The following is a 27,920-nucleotide window of genomic DNA, read 5'->3' on the forward strand; positions in this document are numbered from 1 at the left end:
TTCCACTAGAAACTGCTTCTGAACATAGTCTGAAAACAGATTCGGCTCTCACGCAGTGCCGCTGCGATTCCCTCACTCACCCTCCCTGCTCCCAAAGAATGGAAGGATCACGGCCCTGCGGCGTGGGCTGCTCCTTTCTCCTCAGCTGTCGGCACCTAAGCATGTTATTCAGGCACCAGCAGCTGGGACGGAGGAGGTTGCCTGCACTGCAAGGCCAAAATCTTTCCATTTTTCAGGAGTAGGGAGGGTAGTGAGGGAATTGTGGCAGCACCATGGGGGTGAGCAGTGTTATGGAAATCATGCACTGGCTACCTGTGGCTGAAGGAATTGTAGGTGAGGTGTGGGAGGGGGAACAAGACTGCTGGGGACTGAGAGGGTAGAGCAAGAGAGGGTAAGCAAGAGAGCCCAGGCTAGGGGGACTGCATGATTATTTACTACTTCAGTACTAACAAACTAAGAGGTAGATTTTATAAATTTGCGCAGGCACGAACAAACGTACGCTGGATTTTATAAGATACGTGCGTAGCCGCGCGTATCTTGTAAAATCCAGGGTCAGCGCACGCAAGGGGGTGCACATTTGTGCAACTTGCGCGTGCCGAGCCTGGCGCGCGCTGCCTGTTCCCTCCGAGGCCGCTCCGAAATCGGAGCGGCCTCGGAGGGAACTTTCTTTCCACTCCCCCCGCAACTTCCCCTCCCTTCCCCTACCTAACCCACCCCCCCGGCCCTATCTAAACCCCCCCTACCTTTGTTGCCAGATTTACGCCTGCCGAAAGCAGGTGTAAATCTGCTGGCGCGCCATCACCCGACCCGGGGGCTGATCCGGAGGCCTTGGCCTCGCCCCCAGTCCTGCTCCGAACCTCCCCGACCCCGGACACGCCCCCTCCCCGCCCCTTTTACAAAGCTCCGGGACTTGCACGCGCCAGCGGCCTATGCAAAATAGGTGTGCCGGCGCGCAAGTGCCCTGCGCGCGTAAATCCAGCCGGATTTACGCACGCAGGGCTTTTAAAATCCGGCCCTAAGACTACAGCCTTTAACCTAAGGCCTCAAAGTAACCCAGGCAAAGCACTTCTCATGCATACTCTGTCATGATACCTGGGGGGATGCTCTACCCGTTTTCATGAAACTGAGAATGTTTCAGCCATGCAGTCTTCCACACCAGCAGCTGGTTTAGAGGCCAATGTAGAAAATGAACACTAAAATCAGGGAGCCTGATTGCAACACATGTTTTTTCACCACATGTGCACACCGTAGTATGCACAGTGCCTGCACTCAATAGGGCATGCTAAACTCCACATATCATTTGGTTCCTCCACCACTACTAACCAGTCCAACGACAACTCATGAGGTTCAAAGTTCAAGGGGGTGCCAGTCCAACACTGGAGGCCAAGCTGATAGGCAATAAGAGACTTTTTGCTAGCCCTGGCGGCGGGGAGCGGCCTGTTTGAGTACAGGAAGGGATCTTTTTGGAGGAGTTGGAGAAAGAGGCGCTGGATACTGTCTTCCCCTACTTTTCTGAACTGCTAATGTGCTGATATGCCATATAGGGTCCTCACCATTTAATAAGCTCCAGACCAGAAGATGAATGTCATGCACTAAAAGTGTATGATAAATGTAGCACTTGGTCCTGTGGTTTAGTAAATAGCATGGTAATGACTAACTAAGGGGGTCATTTATCAAAGTGCTATATGGCGTTTTTGCATGCGTTAAAGGCATTTTTTGCATACGAAAACGCCTTAACGCATGCGAAAGCACCATAATGCATGGTGTGATGCAAATAACAAAAAGGGGGGGGGGATATTGGGGGCGGGATTTTTGGCCAAATGGGCTGGGCTCACAGTTTTGCGAAGCCGTATTGCACGGCTTAAAGCCACGCGATAGGGCTTTATCGTGCATTGCAATGTTTTTGCACATGCCGTTTTAAGCTCCTGGAGAGCCAGCCTAGTTATCAGGGTCCTCGTGGGGTGGGGGGAAGGAAGAAGAAGGAGAAGAGAGAGAGAGAGAGAGAAAATAATGCCCTCACACTAGATAGGTATTTATATCTCTATGAGAGGCCCACCTAGTAACTGGAGATGAGGTTTAGGTATTAAGTGTAGGGGTTAGGGGCCACTTTGACATTCAAAGTGAGACGTAGGAACAGAACAGTGCTCTCTTGTTAAGATTTGATGACCTTCGGAGTGAGGAAACTCACACAAAGATGAGATTTGTGCAATGTTCTCTCAACCTAGCTTGATGGACTCTCTACCTGGGTAACATCAAGCTAGGTTGAGAGAATATTGTACAAATCTCATTGTTGTGTGAGTTTCCTCTCTCCGAAGGTCATCAAATCTTCACAAGAGAGAACTGTTCTGTTCCTACGTCTCACTTTGAATGTCAAAGTGGTCCCTAACCCCTACACTTAATACCTAAACCTCACCTCCAGTTACTAGGTGGGCCTCCCATAGAGATATAAATAACACAAACACACACACACACATACTCTCTCTCTCTCCCTCTCCAGAGCTTAAAACTACTAAACATGGTCCCCCCAGTGGTTGTATGTAGGAAATACCACAATTCTGTCACCGCAAAGTGCGAAAAAGTTATTGCAATTTGTGCTAAGATAGCACTTCGCATAGATATTAGCGCAAATTGCGATAAACTGCCCATTACCATAAAACACAACCCTTTTCCTATCGCATGCGATATTTAGTGCATTCTGATAAATCCAGGCCAAAGTTAGGTAACAAAGGTATTTTGAATATGTATTTTACATTTTACCACATCCAGATATGTGCTTGGTTTGTCCCACAGAAAGGACTTGATAAATGGAATACTTTTTAGCTTATAACCATCACATAAGTTAATACACTTAAGTGCACAGACCTTTCAGCAAGCTAAACCAATCCTATTGCTTCACGTTGCATATCTGTACTACTGCAATACAACTATAAGAAAAATCAGTAATTTTCAATTCTTTTTTCTCCAGCCCTGATACTATCCATATACATGTCTTAGTCCCTACAGAAGCAGCTTTACCATAACTTGGTACAGGACTGCATCAGAACTCAAGGATGTTCTTTTGCCTTCAGCTCACTCTAATGAAAAGGCAAGAGTAATATCTTCCTAGTAGCACCTATTACCAGGACTGCTGCTTTTGGAAAACAGATGTTACATAATAAAAAAGAGAATTTAGTTCTCTTTAAGCTGCTGAGGTCAGATAGGTTGCACTGGTCTCACAGTGATTTGCTAGCCGAATCCTTTTCTGTACAGTACGCTAGCAAATTGCTTCTCACATTCTCATCCTGATCCTCTTTAAGTGCTGGCTATTCAATCTGAAGAAATCCTGTGATCCCAGTTTTGTGGAAGTTTATACTCTGTCACCACACCAAATTTTGAGAAACAGCAGGTCCAGAAGTCCTGAGATGCCTGGCATAAAACACTAAAAATATAACTTAGTTCATCTGGCTCCAAACCTCCAAACTGGAGGCTAAGTGTACTAATGAGCACAACTTGCTTCAAGCTGATTCACAGGAGACATGAACAGGTATCAAAGATCACAAATAATGCATTAAAAAAAGAATGCTTGCTTGTCAAATATTTTTAGGTTCAACAAAAGTGAGTCCTATGAAAGGCACTGAATACAAATGTACTGTTCTGGGGAACCCATTAAGCCTGTGTATGCAATCAGCACATGGCCACAGCACCAGACTGCCGCTATGTGAGAATAATCCAGACACCCTTTGCAGCTCCAGCGAAAGTGACACTAATAACCAGGAACTCGCTGCCTTGCCATCTGCAATCCATGAGTAAGATGGCATACAGGAGAAAATATTCCTTAAGAGTGGAGTCGCCACCTTGTAATTAGAGCAGTGGGCTGCAAACCAAACCAGAGACGCCAGGGTTCACTGTTGCTCCTTGTGACTTTGGGCAGGTCACTTTACCCTCCAATGCCTCGAGTACAAATTTAGATTGTTTCGGACAGGGAAGTACAGTACCTGAATGTAATCCGCTTTGAAGTGGCTGAAAGGTGGAATATAAATAAATAGATAAATGTAAAATATTTAGTAAAGCAGCAGCTCCATGGAGACAGAGTGATTACAATACATATCTCTCAGTTGCAAACATACCAAGTGGAGTATCTCCAATCAGTTTTGTAGGATTACTCATGTCTCTGCCAAAAGAGCATATACCGATATTCTGATATACTCACTTTTATGTGGGACTTCACAAGTTCATGTATGGGGCATTAAAAAAATAAGCAAGTCAGATTTGTTTTGCATGCAGTGGATTAAAAAAAACCCCTCTAAAAATCAGCTTGACAATAATACAAGTAACAGGCAAAAAGAACTTACATCTCTCATCTCTAAACACACAGTACTGCAGTGTTACACACTTGGACAGTGACCACATATCATGTCTTCCCATCACTGCTGAATAAGTCCACAGGCACTCCCCAGTCATTGAATATAGAACACAGTCTTACTTTATAACAAATAGGCCTCGAGCCAACAGTTGGTTGTAAAAAGATTTATTATGGCAAATGCAGAATGCTATAAAAATTACTGCACAAGATTTACTTTGTTGCGAACAAATAAAACTTCAATTGGTCAGAAACAAAGCTGGCTGTAATGAGGAACCACTGTATATATATTTTACTGTGCCAAAGAACAGATACTCACCTAATCACAACTCAAGACAAAATTAACTAGCCTTGAGCTACAAGTTTCTGGACTTTTCCCATTCTGACAAGTGTGTGTGACATATGGAGACATGTCTTACCTGTTAATTTCCTTTCCTTTAGTCCTGCTACATCAATCTAGCCAAGTGGATTATTCCTCCCTACCAGCTGATGGCGATAGAGAGCACAGCTTATCTGTGGTGACATCACAGCTATTAATATGTAGTGCAGTGCAGAAAATTCATCAGTATTCTAATAAAGCACTAAACACATCCCAAACATTAACAGAAAATAAACTTGTAACAAAATTTCAGAATCAAATCCTCTGAAAGAAACCCCTCTCCATAAAGGGAGGTAAATATAAACAAAATTTACCTCCCTTTATGGTAAAATTCCACAGTTTCTTTCATCCATTTGAACTGAAACAAGCTTGTCCTCTGCTATATCATGGCCCAACTTCCCAGGAAGGTGCTGGACCGGTGCAGCAAAACTAAAGGAAAGGAAATTAAGAAATTTCTCCTTCCTCCTCAACCTGCTACACCAAGCCATGCAAATGGGAAGTACCATAGCCCAACTAATCTGGGAGGGAGAAAGCTAAGGGCTGCCTTAAGGTCACTAGCTCTGAAAGCTGTATCTGAAAGCCCAAACATCCAAACAGTAATGTTTAGCAAAAGGGTTCAAAGAGGACCAAGTAGCTGCTTTACAAATGTCCTCTGGCATAAAAGTTACAGCTTCAACTCAGGAAGAGGACTGAGCCCGGATAGAATGAGCTCTGAGAACAGACAGAACCTGACGACCCTTGAGAACATACCCTGAGTAGATGGTGTTCTTATTCTTAATTCATCTGGACAAAGTAGCTTTGAAATCTGCCTTGCCCTTGCGAGGACCTCCAAACACAAATAGCCATCTGACTACTTAAAGGAATTGATAACTTCCAAACATCTCAGAGAACCTGATGGACATCCAATTATCTCAAAGACCTGCTCGTACCCTGACATACAACCTTGGAAAAGGGGTTGGGAGACAAATGGATTGATTCAGATAAAAATACCGAAAGTACCTTGGAAAAGAAAAGTGGCAGCAGCCAAATACTCCCAGACTTGGCAGAAATCACAAGGAAAGGATCCCTACAGGATAAGGCCTGTAGCCTTGTAATACTCCTAGCTGAACAGATTATAACCAAACATACCACTTTTAAAGACAAATCCTTGACAAACATCTGTTTTAGAGGCTCAAGAGGGGAGGGGAGGAGATAAGGCCCTGAGATCCAAATTAAGATCCCACTGAGGAACCACTGGTCTTAAGCAAGGTCATTAGTGTCTTAACCCCTGCCCCCTGAAGAAAGCGATCATCATCAGGAAGGGAAGCCACCTAAAGATTTGCATCTTACCTTTATGACAGGAAACAGCTGCAACCTGGAACTTCAGTGAATTCAACACCAAACCTTTATCCAGACCTTGATGGAGAAAGGCTAAAATGCCACGGAAATATTGAACACTCCTTACAAAATGCCTCAAAAATCCACCAGACTCGAATAAATGCCTCAGAAGTAGACATCTTATGGGCTTTCAACAGAGTGGAAATTACAGAGGAGGATGTAATGGGTAGGTTGAATTGTGTTTTATGTCATAGAATACACAACACACTTATTTATAAGCATAGAAATGTTTCTTATAATTCTGAGAATAAGCAATGAAAGCATACAAGATTAGATTTTGCATTAAGAAAATATACAAATATACTTCGCCTCACAGTTTCCAGTGTGAGACTTATATATCTTAGAAACTTGGAAACACAGCGCTGGAGATCAGAAGAAGGTCATCAGTCACTTTAATATCCAACAAGCTTTTCTTAAGAGCTGTTCTTTCTTCTGCTCTAACCAGTCTTGACTTTGATCTTTTATGCTAATTGTCTTTCCTGTGTCCCAGTTTTTTCACTGGGCTACTCCAATATGTTCTTGTCATTAGTTGAAGCCTCAACTGTCTATGCTAATCATATTAGCAAAAATTAGATGTGATTAGGTTGCTGATGTCCTATTTTTTCTGATATCTGCACAGTTAGCCTCATAAATGTTGCGATCCAGCTTGCAGCTCTTACCTTTTCTCAGGCTGGTCCAGCCTGACCCCCGATATCATCGCCGACACAGCAGGAGCCATGCTGGGGATCCCTGCAGCGGCAGGAAGCTGCTACCGTGCCGGTGCGGCAGGAGCCGCGGCGGGGATCCTTCCCGCAGCATGGAGCCGCCCGAGCCCTGCCTTCAAGGCAGGAGGCCACAGACACTGCTACCAGGGTCCTTGGTCAGCAGGGAGGCTGTCCCTGCCAATGCCTGACCTCTTTGCGGCATGGAGCCACCCCTGGTGTTCACCGCGGCTGGGAACTGCGGACTTCGGTTCCTTCTTTGCGGCTTGGAGACCGCCATCTATGCCAGCCATCCTGCAACCTGGAGGTCGCAGTCCACGGATCTTCCTGCGGCTGGAGCCGCCCTCAGTTCTCCTGTGCAGCAGGGAAGCCATCTCCCATGTCGGGGCCTGCATGGCCCAGCTCCTCCTTCGGGTCAGCATCTGCAGGGCCACTGTCCAGGGTCCTGCAGACTTCCTCTTCCTGCCTTTCCTAAGGCGCGGGGCCGCCTCTCTCTACCTGTCTTTTAGGGCCAGTGAGGGAATGGGCCCTGGATGATGTCATCTCCTGGATCCACCTCTTCAGCCTACAAAAGGCTCCTCAGTTCATTCTTTCGTCGCCTTCGCAAGGAGTAAGTCCTCCTTAGGCCTCCACATCTGCTTCTCCTCCTAGGCACTCTGCTCCATGTGGGATCCCGTGTCTTCGTTCCATGTTCCGGTCTCTGCATTTCCTTGATGTTCCATGATGTCCAGTTGTCCATCCGTTCCTGATGTCTAGATGTCCATCTGTTCCAGATGTCTTCAGCTCTGCCTGACCCATCCCTCGTGGTCCGTGACCAGCCTGGCTGGGCTGGTAGGGCGCATAGTGGCCCAGTGGTCCGTGATCAGCCCGGTTGGGGTATGTAGGGCGCTAGTGGACCTTGCCATCAGATGGCACAGAGGAGTCATCTCTTCCCTCGTCAGTCTGCCTTGATGTCCGTAACCTTGATGTCTGCTTCACCTTGATGTTCTTGCCTGATGTGTCCTTCCCTGGACAGGTCCTGTCCTGCAGTGTGGTCCGCGATCAGTCCGGCTGGACTGTGTAGGGCGCCTGAGGGACCAGGTTGCATGCCAGTTCCTGTCCTTGGTTTTCCGTGGCTCTGCCCGGCTGGGCTGAGTAGGGCACCAGAATGGACATTGTCTGCCTGGAGGTTTTGGACTTTGAACCATTGGTTTTAGGCTTGCCTTGTCTTGCCATACCTTGCCCTGTCCTGCCATGCCTTGAGTCGTCTGCCCTGCAACGTCTTGAGTCTTCGTCTGCCTTGCCACACCTGATGTCTTTGTCTGCACTAGCACGCCTGATGTCTTCATCTGCCTTATCCTCTGTCCGGCTTGCTGCTTCCTGCCGCTCCCCAGCGGCAGTCTGAAAGGGCTTGGAATGGTCGGAGGACCATTCAGAGACCACTATTGCGTTGGTGGTCTCAAGGAAGCGTGCAGGTCCGGTCGAGGCTCAGGGTAGGATGTTTCACCGCAAGGATACTCATCTCTCGTCCCGCGCTGGAGAGCGCCCCCTGGTGCTCTCTCCCATCCGCAGCGCAATAATAAGTAACTGCTCATTAATATATCTGATCTCATGACTTGTTTCTTGTTACAAGCAAGCTAGAAAAATGGCATATTTATTCTCAGAACTTATAGGCCTTATGGCAAGCAATTACACTAACTATATTAGCGATTATCTTTGTTCCACTAATTTCTATCATGTTACAAAGTTCTTCATGTTAATCTTAATAGCTCCTTAAATAATTTTCCACAGAATAGCCTTTCCATCACAAACACAACCTCTCAAGAGCTAAGTTGTAAGCAAAAAGGGTCATCCATGATGTCTGGACCCTGAGACATCATGAAAATCTCAGGGGTAAGTCTACCTGCAATCTTATTATATCTGCATATCAGGGCGTCCTCAGCTACTCCAGAGCTACCAAGACCATCCAAACTGGTTCCTTCTCCAACCTTCTCAACATTGTCCCTATTAAAAGCCATTGATGGAACACATACAGCAAAACACCTCTTGGGCCAAGGCTGGATTACAGCGTGAATGCCTTCAAATCAGACTTCCCTGCGTCAATTGAAGAACTGGTTGCCATGAGATTTGTTTACTGAAGATCCCCAATGATCCACCATCATTTGAACTGCAGCATGACTGAGTTCGCATTCTCCTGGTTCCAAAAGATTCCTGCTCAGGAAATCCACCTGAACATGCTCCTGTCCTACAATATGTGCCACTGAATGTTCTGTTCTGCTCTGTGAAAGAGGCAAGTAGTTTCTTCTGACACTCCCAGACTCCAAGTGCCCTTTGTCGGTTCAAGTAAGCACTCCTGTCGCATTGTCGGCACACTTTTACCACCTTTTCCTTTACTAAGGGAAGAAACTAAAACAGTGCTAGTCTTATCACCTGGTTTCCAGCCTGTTGAGGATCAGGAGACTTCCTCTTGAAACCAAGGTCCTTAAGCTACCTTTATCCAGACCTTGTTCTCCCCATCCTGATAGGCTCGCATCTGTGGTGAGAAATATCCACGAGGGGGGTTTCAGAGTCACATCCTTTAACAAATTCTGAGGCGGGGTCCATCAAGCAAGACTGTCCCCTCACCGCAGCAGTAAGAGGAAGACTGCCTTCAAAATCTTGAGACTGGGGCGATTAGTGTGGCCTGTAGGGGATGCATGCGAGCCCTGACCCAGGAAACGAGATCCAAGGTGGCGGCCATCAGTCTGAACAGATGCAGGCAATACCAAATACTGGGAACACTTAGAAGGGAGATTCTCTGTGCTTGATCTAACATGAAGGGAAGGGCTCTGAATTGAAAATGTTGGTTCAATATACAAAAAAAAAAAAAAGACATTTCTAGTAGACCTCCCTTATTGGGATGTGTAAGTATGCTTCTGACAGATCCAGAAAAGCAAGAAACTCACCCTGGTTCAATCTAGGTTTCTCACAGAAGTACCTATAATGAGACATGGTTGTAATGTACAAAGGGGGGGTGAGTGGGGGGTTGCAGGGAGAGGGTTTCAGGAGAAACTGATGAAGCTATTGTATTCATGTTTGGTTTTTATATGTACTTGGTATATGGCTATCACCAACAAAACTGTTGTTTGTTAAAAAAAAAAAAAGAAAAGCAAGAAACTCGCCTTCCCATAACACAAGGATCAACCGGAGAGTCTCCATCCTGAAATGGGAGATGTGAAGACTGTTGTCTAACCCCAACAAATCGAGAATTGATGTGTAAGAACTGTCCTTCTTTGGAACTACAAAATAGATGAAATAGCTTCTAGAGCAGTGGTTCTCAACCCTGTCCTGGGGACCCCCCCAGCCAGTCGGGTTTTCATGATATCCACAATGAATATGCATGAGAGAAAATTTGCATGCTATGGAGGCAGTGTATGCAAATTTTCTCTCATGCATATTCATTGTGGATATCATGAAACCCGACTGGCTGGTGGGGTCCCCAGGACAGGGTTGAGAACCACTGTTCTAGAGGAACTGGAATCACAGCCTTTAAACAGCTGTAACCTCTGGCACATGGTCTGCACTGCCAGCCTTTTGACAGCCAAGGTGAAAGGAGAAACCATAACTGCTAATTCTAGAGGATAGCCAATATGAATAATCTCCAAGACCTACTGGTCTGAAGTTATGTGGGTCCACACTTGGGGAAAACCATTGCAGGCAGCTACCTACAGGCAACATTAGAGTGTGAACCGACCTGACTTCATTGGGAAGCTCTACCAACTAGGGAGGAGACTGCAGGGTCTGGTCTTGATGTCTGCAAGCCACAAAAGGACTGGTACCTGCCCCTAAATCTAAAGGATTGAGAAGCAGAATGCTTGCCTGGTCTATCACGAGACTGAACCCTGCTTCTGATGGGTTGATAAAAGGCATATCCCTTATCTTCCGGTAACCTATTAGATTTGGGAACTCCTAAATCTTCACCAGTTTAGCTTTGACCTTGCTTAAGAATGGTTTCCCCTTGAAAGGAAGTTTACACAGATGGGTCTTTGACCAAGAATCTGTCAACCAATGCCTTAGCCACAAGAGTCTTCTAGCAGAAACTGATGAAGCAACTGAGCGAGATTAAACCCTGAAAAAAAAAAATCACAGAAGGCTTCTAAAATGAAGATTCTAGCTGACTCCAAGCAGGCAGCCTAATCCCTTTTGGGAAGTTATTGGACCCAGCACAGAAGAGCTCAAGCTACCATGCCACCACAAATTGCTAACTGTACTGACTGAGGACTGAGGAATCTCAGTCCTTCTATCCTGAGGATCTTTAAGAGAAGTGCCACCTTCTGCAGGAATAGTTCTTGTAACTGCTACAACTAGTGTATCCACCTTGGGCATCAAGAATAAGTGCTGCAATGGCTCCTGTGGAAACAGATATACAGCTTATCACAAGGTCTAACTCTCTTGAGCCCAGAATCTGGAAATTCCCATTACACTATCACCATTTCCTCCATCTTGGAATGAAGGGGAAAAGTATTAGTGGGATTATGGAGATCCATAATAGGATCCCATTCTGGAGCCTCTTCTGGTATGTCTTCTGAAATATTTAGGGCAAAGATCACTTGATCAATAAGGGATGCAATTTCATCTCTACAGATAACCAAACCATCCTCTCTCACAGAGCTCCTACAAGGAATCCAAGCTGCCTAAATCCATAAATTCATCCAGGTCTTTCAAAATTAACTCTATTCTGATGGGGAGAGTCATCTCCCAAATCACAAAGCCCCTGGGCTCGTTTAGGAGGTAACAAATGAAAGACAAACTTAGGAATAGGTCCCCTGCCAGAAGACCCTTAGAACTGCATGTCTCCAGCAGGCCTCTGAACAGCATAAAAGGCCTGATGGAGAAATCTAAAGAATTCCAGGGAGAACTCCCCAGAGGGAGTAGAGCTTAAAGGAACACAGAGCTTCAGAGATCTCATCCCTGATTAGGGATAAATGCAGGGGGCTCAAAAAAAAATGTTCAGAGAGTTCTGGGGGCACCATACATAATGAGAGTCCTGCAGCTAAAATGGCGGCTGTTCCTGCTGAAAATGCTGACTCTGTAGACCCTGGTGCCCAGCTCCCCGCACAGAAAGAAGAGGAGAACTCAATTCCTACGGCAGCTTCCCCTGCCAGTACAGACACAGAGGCTTCAGAACTCTCTCTGGGCACTCCTTATGATGTTAATCCTTGTGATATTTGTCAGTTTGGATTGGAGCTTTCTATTATGCTGTACACTGGAAAAAGTTGTTAAACAAGAGTTAAAAAAAAAAAATCCCCAAAATGAAAGAAGTACACTTGTAGCTGCAAGCTGAGCATCGGTGGCCCTTCTCTTTTCCATCAGGGGTGTGGGTGGTCAAATTAGAGCAGAGCTAAAGGAACTCTCTCCAAAAACTTAAAGGAACTGACCCCCCAATGTCAGCTACACTGTTCATACAAAAAAGAGCCTCATGCTTTGTGGAATTGCTCTCCTGTTTCCTTTTGTTTTTAAATAAATCTTTAGAGGTAGAGAATCCAGAAGGAGAGAAGAGGGAGGAGGAGAAGGGGGAAGACAGACAAGACTCCTCTTATTAAAAAATAGTTTAAAATCTGCCAACTCAAACCCTTCAAACTCAACCAAACCCCTTCTGGGGCTGGGAACCTTCTGAACAGGCCCGCTACCTTGGTATTAGAAAACCAGAAGTGTAGCACTAGGACACCAGAGAATCCTCTGCCTTACTCCAGACTCAAGGGCTAGGCATGCCTTGTCTCAAAAAAATCCTGCTGCACCACTAGTACATCCTACCATGTACTGGAAGTAGAGAATACTGAGGAATGTTTCTGAACTGCACCACATGTAAGTAGTGGTGATGACATCACAGAGAAAGCTTGGCTCTCTACCTCCCTCTGCTGGTAGGGAGGAACAAGCCACCTGTCTGGACTGGTGTAGCAGTCAAGCAGGGAGTAAGTCCTTTCATTCTACACTTTCTTGGCATGTTTAACTACAAAGGCTGTAGGAATGTATTTCCCTAGTACTGTATATTTAAAATGACAATACTTGAAAAAAAAATCTGATAATGTAATTGGCAGTTAAAACAAAATCCTGAAATTCTCCCTTTTCTTTCTGATCCCTATATTAAGGGTCTTTTTTATTTTTTTTTCAAAGCTCTCTTTCACTATTACGAATAAGTAAATTAGGTTGACATTGGCATCAACCCTATAAAAAAAAAAATAAACCTAGCATGAGAGAGGACTCGGAGGAAAGAAAAACCCATAACACAAGCTACGGTCACATTAAGAGATGCACACCTTTTATTCCAAAAGAGTGTCCAAAACATAAGCAATAAAGGTATATGGACAAAAAGAAAAGGAGACCTATGATCAGACCCATAGAGGAAGCAATAAAGCCAGGAAACAGGCAAACAGCGGTTTTGATAATCCAGTTTGTACAGTACTAGTGCTTGAATTCAACGGCATCCCCCGCTAGTGATGCATCCTCCCAGTTCTTTGCCTAGTTTATACATGTATACCAAGAAAATAAATCGTTAAAAAAAATTAAATAGCAATTTCCTTTTCTTTGCTAACGTGGCTAGAGTTGCTAAGATTTTTCGCCTTCCGTGTACAAGTATTTTAGAAGCCACTACTAAAAACTCTATGCAGGGAGACTTCTCTGTACAGTCTCTATCACGCCATTGTCACTGAAAAGCGTGGGAAGAAAACTAAAAGTAAATTAAAAAAATGAAAAGGGAGTATGCCCTTGAGGTACATAGCCACAGAATATACTTTTCAGCAGAGAACTGTTATCCTTTTAACATGCTCGACTTTTGCTTTAATGTGGACAGAGCGAAATCAAGTACACACACACCCATGACCATAAATATAATTCCATATCCTACAAAAAAACCACATAAGCGCTTAAAAATATAATCAATATAAAACAAAGACAGAGCCACTTTCAATGGAGTTTCTGAAACCTTCTTAACGTAATTATCTGTTTAATGCAAGACACCTCTGCTTCCTGGAGCACACGGATTTTATGAAACCGTGCTCTTCCCAATTACTTTTCCGGAGACAGATTCATTTTTCAAAGGATTGTGATCAAATGATTGTTTAGCAGCAACCTTACACAACTGTCAATAGTTTTATTAACAGGCATTATAAACAGATAATACTAATCTTATTTAAAAACCATGAGTGCCACACTGCTGAATATACAGTCCATGAATAACTTAAAAGCACTTCCCATTTTTAAAGGTAATGCATGCGGTATACAAAACCTACACTAATGAAGAAGCAGTAATACGGGTACATGATTGAGGTGGTCTAGATTTCTATATACAGTACGTAGTTCTGGTTAATTCCGTGCTCCATACAGTCGAGTTTATGTACTACATCCCCCATCATGCCTCGCTTTCCCCAGTCACTGAATTCTGCACCTCCTCTTCCAAAATCGGTACGATCAGGTTATCCTTGGACATCAGGTTATATTTCATCACAAATTTAGTGAAGCGGTGACACAAGAAGGTCTCATTCTGGGGAAAAGAAGACAAGAAATGCATCTTAATCCAGTTTTAAAGCAAACAAACATTTGCAAAGAATATCAAATCAGAATACAAACAGATTCAAAAAATTATTATTTTTTTAATGACATACAATACAATGTTGTACATACCAATGTTTTTGGATCCATTTGCACAGTATGTGCAACTTACAAAATAAAGGCACCCTCCTACAAATGTAGCATCTCAAAAGATGATGACTCAGTACTCACATTTTCAGATCTACCTTTGCTATTAAGGTCAAATGATACTCAATGAATGCTAGGGGAAAACCCCCTCCAAACTATTATAATGGATTTTGTATCTAAGAATTTCTTTGCTTCGGTGTTTACTGAAGAGGATGTTGGGGAGGTACCCGTAATGGAGAACGTTTTCATGGGTAATGATTCAGATGGACTGAACCAAATCATGGTGAACCTAGAAGATGTGGTAGACCTGATTGACAAACTGAAGATCACCTGGGCTGGATGGTAATCACCCCAGAGTTCTGAAGGAACTAAAAAATGAAATTTCAGACCTATTAGCAAAAATTTGTAACTTATCATTAAAATCATCCTTTGTACCTGAAGACTGGAGGATAGCAAATGTAACCCCAATATTTAAAAAGGGCTCCAGGGGCGATCCGGGAAACTACAGACCGGTTAGCCTGACTTCAGTGCCAGGAAAAATAGTGGAAAGTGTTCTAATCACAGAACATATAGAAAGACATGATTTAATGGAACAAAGTCAGCATGGCTTTACCCAAGGCAAGTCTTGCCTCACAAATCTGCTTCACGTTTTTGAAGGAGTTAATAAACATTTGGATAAAGGTGAACCGGTAGATGTAGTATACTTGGATTTTCAGAAGGCGTTTGACAAAGTTCCTCATGAGAGGCTTCTAGGAAAAGTAAAAATTCATGGGATAGGTGGCGATGTCCTTTCGTGGATTGCAAACTGGCTAAAAGACAGGAAACAGAGAGTAGGATTAAATGGACAATTTTCTTAGTGGAAAGGAGTGGGCAGTGGAGTGCCTCAGGGATCTGTATTGGGACCCTTACTTTTCAATATATTTATAAATGATCTGGAAAGAAATACGACGAGTGAGGTAATCAGATTTGCAGATGACACAAAATTGTTCAGAGTAGTTAAATCACAAGCAGAGATCTAGGCATCATAGTGGATAACACATTGAAATCGTCGGTTCAGTGTGCTATGGCAGTCAAAAAAGCAAACAGAATGTTGGGAATTATTAGAAAGGGAATGGTGAATAAAAAGGAAAATGTCATAATGCCTCTGTATCGCTCCATGTTGAGACCACACCTTGAATACTGTGTACAATTCTGGTCGCCGCATCTCAAAAAAGATATAATTGCGATGGAGAAGGTACAGAGAAGGGCGACCAAAATGATAAGGGGAATGGAACAGCTCCCCTATGAGGAAAGACTAAAGAGGTTAGGACTTTTCAGCTTGGAGAAGAGACGACTGAGGGGGGATATGATAGAGATGTTTAAAATCATGAGAGGTCTAGAACGGGTAAATGTGAATCTGTTATTTACTCTTTCGGATAATAGAAAGACTAGGAGGCACTCCATCAAGTTAGCATGGGGCACATTTAAAACTAATCAGAGAAAGTTCTTTTTTACTCAACGCACAATTAAGCTCTGGAATTTGTTGCCAGAGGATGTGGTTAGTGCAGTTAATGTAGCTGTGTTTAAAAAAAGATTGGATAAGTTCTTGGAAGAAAAGTCCATTACCTGCTATTAAGTTCACTTAGGGGCGGATTTTAAGAGCCCTGCTCGCCTAAATCCGGGCGGATTTAGGCGAGCAGGGCCCTGCGCGCCGGTGCGCCTATTTTACATAGGCCTACCGGCGCGCGCAGAGCCCCGGGACTCGCGTAAGTCCCGGGGTTTTCTGAGGGGGGCGTGTCGGGGGCGGGCCCGATCCGCGCGGCGTTTTCGGGGCGTGTCGGGAGCGTTTCGGGGGCAGGCCCGGGGGCGTGGTTACGGCCTGGGGCGGTCCGGGGGCGTGGCCGCGCCCTCCGGACCCGCCCCCAGGTCGCGTCCCAGCGAGCTAGCGGCCCGCTGGCGCGCGGGGATTTACGTCTCCCTCCGGGAGGCGTAAATCCCCCGACAAAGGTAAGGGGGGGGTTTAGACAGGGCCGGGCGGGTGGGTTAGGTAGGGGAAGGGAGGGGAAGGGAGGGGAAGGTGAGGGGAGGGCAAAAGAAAGTTCCCTCCGAGGCCGCTCCGATTTCGGAGCGGCCTCGGAGAGAACGGGGGTAGGCTGCGCTGCTCGGCGTGCGCCGGCTATACGGAATCGATAGCCTTGCGCGCGCCGATCCAGGATTTGCGCGGCTACGCGTGTATCTACTAAAAGTACGCCAAATCGCGCGGTTTGAAAATCTACCCCTTAGGGAATAGCCACTGCCATTAGCAATGGTTACATGGAATAGACTTAGTTTTTGGGTACTTGCCAGGTTCTTATGGCCTGGATTGGCCACTGTTGGAAACAGGATGCTGGGCTTGATGGACCCTTGGTCTGACCCAGTATGGCATGTTCTTATGTTCTTATGTTCTTAAGTGTTTTGGAAAAACCAGAACTTAGTTTCATGCAGGCAGGGTCCCATCACCCTGAATTTCCAAAGTGATTTTATGCACTTAAAATCACTCTGCAAATGCTCGGGCAAAAATCCCCTAAGTTCGCCCAGCTTACATGCAGACATTAAGCCCAGCTGGAAGCACGTGTAAGTCCTCTGCCTTTCCCCCCAGAATGTCTACCATCGGTTTACATGCAAGTCCGCTGGGCAATTTTCAAAGGGTTTTATGCACCTAAGGGGCTTTTAAAATTACCTCCCCTCATTAGCTGCTTCATTAGCACTAGCAAATACGTTCATTCCAAACGTAGGCTGCGTCTCAGCTCAATATAATATTCTGAACCTCCCACTTTACTGGTTTTGTTTTATTGGGGGGGGGGGGGGGGTGTAACAGTTCCTCCTTTCTTTTTTCTTTCAGCTCAAATCAGAGCCAGGGCTGAGATCTCCTCCCATGCCAGGGATTCTTCCCCTATTTTAATAGAGACCCCCGCCCTCTGACTCTTCCTAGTCTGGTCATGCGCCAGGTCTCCTTCAGGAAGCCTGCATCATGGGATCTTCCACACGGCAGTGCACAGCCACCGGGCTGGCCAGCTTCGGCTTTGCAAGCCTATATTTCTGGAAATATTGCCATTCAAATGTGTCTGGCTCTCTAACATATGCAGAGAATACCAAATATCGCTTTTCAGCATTATTGTCAGCATTTAACCAAATACTTGGGTTTGCAGATTCTCTCCCCCGAAATGGCTCCTTTTGGGGGTGGGGAGAGCAGAAATTTACAAATCAATCAGAACCAGGGCTGGATCTGGATCCATGAGTCTTCATTTGCAAGTACCTGGAAATGTTTACTCCCTTTTATGGTCCCCGCCAAACTCACCTAGCCCAGTCATAGCAGTGACAGCATTCAGTGGAATCCATGCACCAGGACTCCTTCAGGAGCCCTGCAATCATGGAGCCTGAATCTGGCCACTAAATGTCGCCATTAAGCAAAGACTAGGCCTCCTGCCTCGGCAGTATGCCCAGCTCTGGCACAGCTGAGGGGTGGGAAGAACAGAAGACTTCACCCAGTTCTTCCAGGCAGGCCTTCTTTTTTGCCTTTCAAAGAAATGGGAAGGGTTTGCCTCATTGCTCAGGCTGTACTACTCCCACAGACTGTCTCCTTTCTGACAGGGCCAGTCAAGGTCCTGGGAGGGAGAGACCACAGCTGCCGCTACAGGGACCCCTGCCAGTGAGAAGCAGCACTGGGGGTAAAGTCTCAGACATGACTTCCCTCCAGCCTGTCCATGACATGGCCATGCTAGAGGGAAAAGAACCGTGGCAGCGAGCGTCAGCAAACGCAGGGCTATCGCTGCAATCCGTGCACCCCACCACCAGCAGCACAGAAAGTGGCGATGCACTACCTCAGGCCAGCTTCCGGCTGTGTGTGCCTCATAGCAAGGTAGAGGGGAATAAAAAACTCCTCACAAAACCATGGGTGCAGGTTGGGGCTGTCACAGCCACCCTGACAATACATAAGCAAATCAGCAAAGGAACAAAAAACTGGCCGAGATTTCTAAAGAGATGCTTAGTGTTTTACACTGTCCTTGCTAGGTACTTCCTAGGCGCATATATCACCCAGAAAGAGAAGATTCACTAACCAGACAAGGCTGATCTAAACTGTGCAGTGCAGCTTTCTCCAACACACAAATCTCCTCCACGAAGGGAATATGCTTCAGGCCAATGAAGTGTATTTTAGCTCAATGTGAACACTCAAGGAAAAGACAATTTATACATTTTTAACCCCCAGACCAAGCGAGGACCCTCATTCCAAATGTTAGGTCTTCCCGTATAAAGCAAATGAAAAACATGGATGATTATAAACACAAGTGAATTCAGAGCTCACCTCATATTCATCGAATATCTGTCGGTGATGAAAATAGGCATGTGAAAATATTCTGTAAATCCTACGGCACACAGAGCCAAGTTTGGCTACTGACGACTCCTTTATGCTAACCCTGCAAGGAAAAAGTCAGTCCTTAAAGACAGCTCGACTGAGTGAGGACACAGACAGACAGACAGAAGGGGCAGACTAAAGAGGTACGAAATGCGGCAGTGCATCTCAGCCTACAAAAACAAGATGGGTTTCTTTAACTACTAATTCCCGGATGTTTTAATTCATTTAGTTCTTTAATGTCACCCTGCTCAGGGCCTCTCAACATTTTAAAACAAACTGACCACGGCAGTATAGCATAAAGTGCTAAGTCAACAGAAAACATGGCATGGGGGGATATAATAGAGGTCTTTAAGCTCATGAGAGGTCTTGAACGAGCAGATGTAAATCAGTTATTTACACTTTCAGATAATAGAAGGACTAGGGGGCATTCCATGAAGTTAGCAAGTAGCACATTTAAGACTAATCGGAGAAAATTCTTTCACTCAACGCACAATTAAGCTCTGGAATTTGTTGCCAGAGGATGTGGTTAGTGCAGTTAGTGTAGCTGGGTTCAAAAAAGGTTTGGATAAGTTCATTAACTGCTATTAATCACGTTTACTTAGGTAATAGCCACTGCTATTAATTGCATCAGTAGCATGGGATCTTCTTGGTGTTCGAGTACTTGCCAGGTTCTTGTGACCTGGTTTGGCCTCTGTTGGAAACAGGATGCTGGGCTTGATGGACCCTGGTCTGACCCAGTATGGCAATTTCTTATATTCTAATGCTCATACAATGGAATAAAAGTTTTTTTAAATCTGCTTTCTGACACATCATTTAAGAAAAGAATGGACATGGCAAACATCAAAAAGAAACAAGGATGAGAAAAGGGAGAGGCCTGAGAGTGTTATGTTTCTCTGAGAGGTAGAAACAGGGGAAAGAGTGTGCTGGGATGGAAGAGAGGCATTTTACTATAAACAATGAGTTAACACTCAATTTAATTATTGCTTCTCTGCAGACCATGGGGAGTATTGAGAAATTACTACTTACCTGATAATTTCCTTTTCCCTAATGAAGACAGGTTAATCCACAACCAGTGGGTCATGCACCTCTACCGGCAGATGGAGACTGAGCAAAGCTGACGTCATGGTATGTATACCCTTGCTCTGACATCAGCCTGCCAGTATACTCAGCAAAAGCCAACTGTGGACAAACTAACAATACTTGATTATAAGCATTAAAAGACAGCTGCTCAAGTACTTAGCAACAGAAAACACTGATCCTAGCCAAAGAGTGTAACATCACTAATCTAGGGTCTAAAACTGACACTTACCAGCCACTTAGGACAACAGAACTATAAACCGGTAGCCAAGGGCGGGAAGGTGGATTAACCTGTCTTTGTTAGAGAAAAGGAAATTATCAGGTAAGTAGTAATTTCTCATTTCTCAGCATTCAGACAGGTTAATCCACAACCAGTGGGATGTACCAAAGCTACTCCTGAACAGTCCACATACACAGAGGTGCGACCTCCTGAGCCTGCACATCCAGGTGGTAATACCTGGGAAAAGTGTGTAAGGAGGAGCATGTCACAGCTCAGCAAATCTGGACAGGAGAGTACTGCCTGAGCTCTAGTGGGGTGAGCCCTAACCTCTTTAGGCAACAGCTGCTCAGCATCCACATACGCGGCCGTGATAACCTCCTTAACCCAATGGGCTAATGCAGCCCACTACGCCGACTCCCACTGTTTACCTCCACCGTTGAGAACAAACAGGCAGTTTTATTAACCTCCAATACTGCATGAGAGGCTCCTGACTTCCAAGATCTTCAACAGAGGATATTCATCCACATCTCTCCTCCCTGTCCAGCAATGGCAAGGAAATTGATTGATTCAAATGAAAATCCAAGGCCACTTTTGGCAAAAAAGACGGAAAAGTCAGAGTTGGACTGCCCCTGGAGACATCTTCAGGAATGGCTCCTGGCAAAAAAGAGCCCACAGCTCAGACCTGAAGCGTGGAACAATTCACCATGAGAAACATAATCTTCAAGACTTTAACCCTCAAGGAGAGGTTACACAGAGCCCGAAAGGTGGAATCTGCCAAAATTCTCAAACTAGATTGAGGCTCCATGAGGGCACTGGCAACCGCAAGAAGAAGCCTCACCCCCTACAAAACAGAGCCACATCCGGATGAGTCAACAAGAGCCCACCACTCACCTGAGCCTTGAAAACAGGCAAAAGCTATCACTTGCACTTTCAAGAATTTAAGGACCTCGCCCTTAAGGGATCCATCCATCTTAACCAAACAAGGAAGCACGCCCCCTTCCTCACACCAAACTTCAATACTCTCCAGCCCGAATGTAATCTAAAGAGGGGAAGAACTTTTGTGCTCGAAACAAAGTGAAAAACACAGCAGTGGAGATTCCATGCTTCAGCAACCGAGCCCTTTCAAGGACCACACCGAAAGACAAAATTGAGACGAACCTACACCAAGAATAGGTTCCTGTCATAGCAGGCCCCTGTGAACTGGTAACCAAAAAGGCGAGTCCATCAGGAGCCTCTGCAAATCTGCATACCACAGCCTCCTGGGCCAGTCTGGAACCACCAGAAGCACCAGTTCTGTGTGTCCTTCAATCTTCCAATCACTCTGCTCCACATGGACAGGGGAAAAGACATACCGAAGCTTGCCTTCCAATCAGGAGAGAGTCGATGTCCAGGATTTCAAATACCCCCTTCAAATGAGGAAGGGGAGGAAACTTCACACTGAGCGATGACACCAATAAGTCTATTAACGGTAGGGCCCAGCGGTCCATTATGAGCTGGAATGCTTCGCCCAACAATTCTCATTCTCTTGGATCCAGACTGTCTTCTGAAAAAAAAAAAATCAGCTCTTACATTATCTTTTCCACAATGTGGGAGGTGTAACTTTTCTGAAGATGTACTTTCACCTATTCCAAGAGCTGGACTATTTCCTGCAACACTTGCAGGCTCCTGGTGTCTTCTTGGCTATTGATGCATGTCACTGTCATTGTAGCTTATGACATTACTCAGAGTGCTTGACCCTGCCAGCAGTCAACGAACCTCAAGCATGCCAACTGTACGGCACATGCTTCCAGATGATTGAAGCTCCAGAGAGACTTCTCTGCAGTCCAGTTCCCCTGTGCCATCAACTCCTGACAGTGAGCCCCCCAACCATGAAGGCTCGCATCAGTCATGAGTACCAGTCAGTCAGGTGTTCATAGGGAAATGACCTTCCTTAGATAATTCACTTTCAGCCACTACCACAATTAAGATGCTAGTCTTCACCGGGAACTGAAGCCGCATCGAGAAGTCCTAACTGTGGACTCAATCATGCCAGCAGTGTACGCTGAGGACACTGCATATGTGCACTAGCCCCCAGAAGCACTTCTAGGGTGGCTAATGTCAACCGAACACCTGTAGGTAAGACCATACCGCCAGGCGAATTGCTTCTGTCAACAATAGCACCTGCTCTATTCATTTCTGAATACGGTTTCCAGCAGGAACACCCTGCTTAGCTTCGTGTCAAAACGAACGCCAAGACACTCCAGTGTCTGAGGTGACTGTAACTTGCTCTTGGTCAAGTTCACCACCCAACCTAGAAACCACAGCAAGGAAACCACCTTGTGCAAGGCCTGAAGACTCTCTCCATGCCCTTGGCCCAAATTATCCAAATGTCTAGGGTGAACCAGAATACCATCTTGTCTTGACACTGTCGCTACCACCACCAGAACCTTGGAAAAGGTCCTGGGCGTGGAGGCCCAACTGAAAGGTAGCACTTGAAAACTGACAATGTCACCCCAAAACATCGAGCCACCAAAGCAATGATGCTCCAGATGAATGGGAATATGTTAATACACCTCTGATAGAGACATCAGAAACTCCCCCGACAGTACTACCATTATCACTGAGCTTAAGATTTCCATGTGTAAACAAGCCACTTGCAAAGACTCTTGACTTCCTTTAGGACCAGGATAGGCGAAAGGAAACCTCCTTCTTGTGCACAATGAAATAAATGGAATAACGACCCGTACTTTCTTGTGACTTAAGAACTGGCACCATGGGGGACCTCGACAATGTAACCTTCACTGCCAGCCTCCTTTCTGGAGAGTTGCAGAGAGACTCTATGAAGTTGTCCCGAGATGCAGAACTCCAGAGCATGGCCATTCCTTATCACCTCCAGAACCCACTGGTCTGACATAAGCTTGACCCACCCCCGTTAAGAGGAGACAGGTGAACCCCTAACTCCAGTTCTAGGAGGTGGGTCAGCACCCCTTCGTTGGAGGGGGGTGTTAAGAAGCATCTGCCATCCGAGCCTACGCCCTGTCTGGGCTACCTGGGCCGAAAGTACTGAGACCTACTCAGAGGTCGAGCCCTCTGAGAAGATGCTTCTCTGTAGGGTTGAAAATGTTAGAAACCCCTACCACAGCCCCTTGTGCTGAAAGAGTGTGGCGCCTGCTTTAAATCCTCTGGTAAACGAACTTGGGACTCACCTTGCCTAATGGCATTTACTCTAACTCACTCCCAGAGCAAAGTGTGATCCTATAAGACAATTTCATAAGATTATACTTTGAAATTGTAGCAGCTGACCAATCTCAGCCACAGTTGACGTGTGGCTGCTAATACCAAAGCCACCTCTCTGGAAGAGAGAGACAGAGACCAAGGCACAGCCCGCATCTGCCAAAAAGGCAGCAGCCAGTTCCATCACTGCCCTAGTATTCTAACCAATCTCACTGACTTCCTGTCTCATCGACTTCTTGAGATAGAAGCAAACGAGCGCGAGCCACCAGGGAGCCGCAAGAGGCTAACTGTAATTCATTGCCACCGCCTCCAGGCGTGCTTAAGGATAGCCACAACTCTCCTATCCTGTGCATCTCTGATGCCACTCCCCCTTCTGCAGGAAAGGTCATCTGCTTGGAGACTGCACACCCCAGAGCATCCACTTTCGGAAAACGCAACTTCTTTCTCTAGCTGCCAGATCCAGGGGGTACAGTCCTATCTAGGCTCATCCCCCTTTAACATTAGATTCCGAAGCGTCCCATTCAAGGCCAATCAAGGCACTACAACGGGAATCTTCTTTGGCTCAGATGTGGAACCAACACCTGGCACTCCCAGCATTGTCAGTGGCTGGGAGCTCAGAGCTGGCGACCCATCTATATAACTCCAAACCTGGAGGAAGTTCTCTATCCTCCAGGAAGTAAGGGTCGCCCTCGTCAGTGGGGGAAGCTGGGTCCCCAACAGTGGAACCCGCAGCAGGGCGGGGCATACTCTGATGCTTATCTGCAGCACCAGACTTGGGGAGATTCTGCAGCCTGCACTCCTGAACTTCCAGGTTCCGCTGAACAGTAGGAGGGACTGCAGCCCTTGAAAAAAAATTCCAAAACCAGGGAACATCAGAGAAGCATCCCCCGAGAAGCCTTCCCCTGCTGAATTCTAGTTAGGGGAGCCTCAAAACCAGGTGAAATTTCTGACAGATCCCCCTCCGGTCCCATTCTCGCATCCTGCTGGGAAGGGCTGGGCTCAGCCAAATCCGCAGGAGACAACGCTCCCTGAACCTTCAAGCAGCGCTGATAAGATTAGAGATGATGCCTTGCTAATATGCCCGAATAAGGCAAGCAGTGCAAATCGCAAGGCGCTTAGGATTCCTGCTACCAGCGCCATGGATAAGACGTCCACTAGCAACACGTTTACAAACAAGCATCTGACAAATGTGCATCCAATTGTGCATCCTGTTCTAGGCAAGCCTGGACATAGGTAGGCGCGTAAATGCCACTGTGGACTATCACGTGGCATCTCAAAACAGCCCGAGAGCAAGGCCTAGCCAAAAGGCTGCTCAACCTGCCAAAACTCCCACAATTCCCAAGCCCCTCACAGAGGGGGGAACGAACGTTGGATTGACACACTGAGGCTCAGAGACCAGACCAGAAGAGGGGGAGAGGAATTCCTTTCACTCGTGTATTTACTAATTATTATTTATTATTTTACATCCCCTTTCCTGAGCTCAGCCCATCTTGGACAAAAACAGAGTTGGTCTCCAGCCACATGGGAAAAGGGCTAATGCCTTCACCACCGCACCCGGCTTCCTGTACCCACTAGCCTCTCAGCTGATTCTCTCCTGGCAGCTAAATCCATGCTGGAAAACCAACTACCGGACCCAGGCACTCAACTGAGGGAGGGATCATGAGATATCACCTCAGGAGAAGTGGGGTGTGTGATTAATCTCCTCCTCCTTTTCTCTTTCTTTTTCCTTTTTAAAAAAAAAAAAATAAATAAAACATAAAACAAGCATGTCCACCATCTGCTGGAGACGGAGAATACAGGTGGGCTGATATCAAGGCAAGGGTATATATATACCGTGATGTCAGCTTTGCTACGTCTCCATCTGCTGGTAGAGGCGCATAATCCACTGGTTGTGGATTAACCTGTCTGAATGCTGAGCAATGTCCATTTCAGCCTTTTGCTGAAAGAAGAATGTTTTGCTCACTTCTTATTAGCCAAGATAACAGACAGCAGTCTAGATTTTCTACATTTTTTTCTCTTGAATTTGTCATAAAAATGTTAAGTGTGACTCCCAGCGATCCACGTTTAACGCTATGCTTGCTAAAATGAGATGAAAGTACCTTTCCAGCCATGTTTCCCATCAAAAACTAAACAAAAACTACTCCAAAGCCTAAAAAATGAAGTTACAAGAAAAGCCATCCTTGTTGGCTAATATCAGAGGTGCACAGCCGTGGCTCTCAGGTTTGGGCTGCTATCACATCTTGTTTTCCAGGTACTCCAAGCATGCAGATTAATCTGCATCTCTGAATAAGTGCACAATATGCCCAACAGTGGATATTCTGAAAAGCAAGTCTTGCTGTGGCCCTCGATGTCCAAGGTTGTAAACATTAACCCTGTACATACAATGCCCACTGACATTAAAGCGTGATGATTTCATACAAATCAGAATCTCCACCGAAAGTCAGTCTGTTTTTAGGGGCTTAGAAAAAGGCATAACTCCCATCTATGTCATGGCAAATTTATTAGAGGCCAGTATTCAAAAGCCACTTAGACGGATAACTGAAAACCTATCCATCTAAATAGGTTAGCCACAATATTAAAAAACTTGTCCGGCTATATTCTAGCAGGGTAACTCATTGTTTGGTTAGAATATAGCCGGATAAGACAGGGGCATTCTGTGGGCGAGCAGGAGCGAGGGAGGCGTTCTAGGGAGGAGTGGAGTTAGCTGGTTAAGTTAACCTAACTGGCTAACTCTAGTCGTGCTGTAGGACTTTCCTAAAATTAGCCAGATATACTTATCCGGCTAACTTTAAGATAGTTGGATATATTCAGCGGCGCTGCCATGCCACTGAATATCCCAGCTAAGTTAGCCAGATAAGTGTATCCGGCTAACTTACTGAGCCGCCCAGCAACTGAATATCGACCTCCACAGAGTTTTACTCACTATGATCCCTTCATAAATTTCAATGCATTACCATTTATGAGGGTCCTCCCTGCCTCCAAGCATAACCAAAGAAAATGAATTTCATGCTGTCAAAAAGACCCCATGATCACTTTTAAAAGACGTTAAGAGAAACCAAATTATCCAGCTAGCACTCCCCAGGGAGAAGCCCCATCACAATCCGATCATATATCAAACCCGGGACATTCTCGACTTAACACAGCATTTTGAACATCAGAAAAGTCAGTGAAAGCTTTACCTGCTGGGGAAATATTTATTGCTATTCAGAAGACATGCAGCTCCATCCAGCGTGTGTCTAGTGTAGTCTATAGCAGGACACTGCCAAAACAAAAAAAGAGGGGGGTGGAGGGAGACGTTTGAGTACCACGTTCCTAAACCAGTCAGTAGTTTAAACAAATTTCTGCATTATACACGCCAGAAGTCACCTTGGAGTCCCATATCACAGGAGTCTAGCACACACGTTTGTAAGCTGAACTCTAGTTACAGTGTTAGGACTTTCTGCAACCTCTTGCTTACCACATGTAACAAGTTTGGGCTTCAGATCTAAGTACTTATTGGAAATTTCTTGTAAACCACATCCTCGATCTAACAAAGGGAGCCTCAAAGCAGTGGAAACACAATCCCTACCTCGAAAGAGTTTGGAGAGAGGTAAATTGTTTCATGTGAAAAGGGCACCGCATGCCACAGGATGATCACTACTACAAGCGGAAGCCCACAAAGCCCTGGGAGTAATTTTGGTGAAATATGCCAAGTGTTTAAAAAAAAAGAATATAGACGTAACTACAGGGTGGCCCATGGAAACGTAGCCTGCCCCCGATACCGGCGCACTGAATCGTAGCCCGCCCCCGATACCGGCGCACTGAATCGTAGCCCGCCCCCGATACCGGCGCACTGAATCGTAGCCCGCCCCCGATACCGGCGCACTGAATCGTAGCCCGCCCCCGATACCGGCGCAATGAATCGTAGCCCGCCCCCGATACCGGCGCACTGAAACGTAGCCCGCCTCCGATACCGGCGCACTGAAACGTAGCCCGCCTACTTTTCCATGGGCCACCCTGTATAATAAAGAGGAAAGTTATCCCGCACCTGTGTATAAATGCAAATGAGCTCCTCTGCTATCCACCCCCCCTCCCCCCTGCATTGCCATGAGTGACAACAGGAGAGGTACAAGCAGAGCAGCCTTAGGAGCTGCAGTGGAGGAGAAGAGGCTGCAGAGCCAGCAGGCCCCCACCCTCCGCCCGCATGGGAGACACAGAGACCTGCGGCAGCACTGGAGAGGTCGGAGGACGGCTGGGCCCGCACCCCGAAGCGGCAGAGGAGATAGAAACCCAGAGTGGCGCTGGAGGTGACGGTGAGAGCCCCCACCCCATGCTGATAGAAGATGGAGAAACACCCGTGGAGGTGCTGCAGAGGCTGGCGCGATGGCAGGGCCTCAACTCCCCACTGGCAGACGATGGAGACCAGCCCCCCATCTCCCCGCTAGCGGAAGGGACAGAGATCCCCGGCTGCTGAAGACAGGACCACCAAATATGGGGAGGGAGGTGACAGGAAACTGTAAGGAAACAGAGGTGACAGAAGGGAGGAAGAAGAGGAAAAAGGAGGGTGAGAGAGCTCAGACTGCCCTGTTTTTGCACAGGTTTAGTACTAG

At 46.1% G+C, this 27,920-nt stretch overlaps 1 protein-coding gene across 1 annotated transcript in view; it reads right to left on the bottom strand.

Annotated features, from left to right (window-relative positions):
- Positions 1-13,051: 13,051 nt before the first annotated feature.
- Positions 13,052-27,920, bottom strand: part of LOC115093790 (MOB-like protein phocein) — a 76,575-nt gene continuing 61,706 nt past the window's right edge. The window contains exons 6-8 of the mRNA XM_029606049.1: positions 26,511-26,590; positions 18,771-18,882; positions 13,052-14,294 (exon numbers count right to left, since the gene is read on the bottom strand). Coding sequence (XP_029461909.1) covers positions 14,163-14,294; positions 18,771-18,882; positions 26,511-26,590 — 324 coding nt within the window. The 3' untranslated portion in view covers positions 13,052-14,162. The remainder of the gene's footprint in view (positions 14,295-18,770; positions 18,883-26,510; positions 26,591-27,920) is intronic.

The sequence above is a fragment of the Rhinatrema bivittatum genome, chromosome 6, assembly GCF_901001135.1.
Source record: "Rhinatrema bivittatum chromosome 6, aRhiBiv1.1, whole genome shotgun sequence".
In the NCBI taxonomy this organism is placed as follows: domain Eukaryota; kingdom Metazoa; phylum Chordata; class Amphibia; order Gymnophiona; family Rhinatrematidae; genus Rhinatrema; species Rhinatrema bivittatum.